The sequence below is a fragment of the Sinocyclocheilus anshuiensis genome, unplaced genomic scaffold (genome assembly GCF_001515605.1).
Source record: "Sinocyclocheilus anshuiensis isolate Anshui unplaced genomic scaffold, SAMN03320099.WGS_v1.1 scaffold1638, whole genome shotgun sequence".
In the NCBI taxonomy this organism is placed as follows: domain Eukaryota; kingdom Metazoa; phylum Chordata; class Actinopteri; order Cypriniformes; family Cyprinidae; genus Sinocyclocheilus; species Sinocyclocheilus anshuiensis.
Window position 1 is genome coordinate 633,179 of NW_015542885.1, and position 1,520 is coordinate 634,698.

The 1,520-nt window shown below is 36.6% G+C and overlaps 1 protein-coding gene across 1 annotated transcript in view; it reads right to left on the minus strand.

Annotated features, from left to right (window-relative positions):
• LOC107694660 (calsyntenin-2-like) overlaps positions 1-1,520 on the minus strand; it is a 209,991-nt gene that overhangs the window by 22,304 nt on the left and 186,167 nt on the right. The window contains exon 9 of the mRNA XM_016494346.1: positions 4-41. Coding sequence (XP_016349832.1) covers positions 4-41 — 38 coding nt within the window. The remainder of the gene's footprint in view (positions 1-3; positions 42-1,520) is intronic.

A 1,520-nucleotide genomic window follows, 5' to 3' on the forward strand; every position in this document is an offset into this window, starting at 1 on the left:
TCCACATTGATGACGTAGTAATGCCACTCTTTATCACAGATCTGGAGGTGAGAAATAGAACAAGTTTAAATCGAGTTAACGGGGCAAAACAATATACTTTCAAAATCACTACTTGACCAATCAGCCGACTTATAATTATTATGATGTTGAGTTAAGACTGACCCCAATAGGATTTGCTTCTTTTTTTTCTTTCCTTTTATTTTTTTTTGTATCCATACGAAACTGAAAAGAATACCGGTTCTTAAATGTGTTTTATAAAGTTTATTTTTAAAATTGACACATCCATCTTAAAAATGCACTGCTCATGGTAGGACACACACTGCAAGACAAAACAAAACAAAACAAAACAAATGATACCCTAAACGAACCAACCTCATAAACAACAAACAAACCTCACCTAGTAGTTAAATTCACAGTAAAACTTTCCCAAAATATTGTTTGGGTCAGTCTAAACTACAAACTACAGGGACACAATGTTGCTATATATAAGGAACAATTCCGGTCAGTCCATCAGGTTTGAGTTCTTATCTGAATAATATCTGTGCTTCTATAGGGTAAGATGATCAACATTAGGTTTTCAGTTCACGTTCACGTGCCCTTAATGAAACAGAAATTTAACTTAATTTGCCACCATTAGCTATACTATTCATCATTTGTCATCTGTCCTATTACATTAATTAAGTATAATTATGATCAGACACTAATTATAGGGACAAAGATTTACGAGTATGAGAAACATCAGATCACTTTAACATATCAAAGCAAACCAATCAGAGCCATTTAAAGTTCTTCTACACTTCATTATTTATTTACCATCAGCAGAATGGTGAAACAGGCTTAAAGATCCCAGCCAATTTAATTGCATCACTCTTTCAAACTTTAAAAGCCGCGGTGCCAATAAATTGTATTATTTTGACCTTTTGCCACTTTATTTGTGGGAATAAATGAAAGAGGACAGGAACTGCTGGTGAGAAGATGGTGGAAGGAGAACTGGTAAACAACATAAGCCAAATTTGAACTTGCGCTGGTCACATGAACACCACAGCTCCACATGTGTTGTGCTAACTGCTAAGCTGCTACAAGAAGTTGTATTTTAAAGGGGTCATATGATGCGATTTCAAGTTTTCCTTTCTCTTTGGAGTGTTACAAGCTGTTCGTGAATAGATAAGATCCCTAATGTTGCAAAGACTAAAGTCTCAAACCCAAAGAGATATGCTTTATAAAAGTTAAGACTCGTACACGCCCTCCTAAAACGCCTCGTTTAAACACGCCCCCACATGTCTACGTCACTGTGTGGGAAGATTTGCATAACACCGCCCAAATGCTCATGCAAAGAAAGAAGGCGAAAAGAGGCGTGGAGACGCTGTGTGTTTCGTTATGAAAGCTTAACTACTTTGTTTGGTCTTCCAAAAGAGGACACAACTAGAAATCAGTGGTTAAGTTGTATTTACAACACTGTTCCAGAACAGTTGAAACCAAATATTCAGATGTGTGCAGCACATTTTACGGAGGACGAGGAC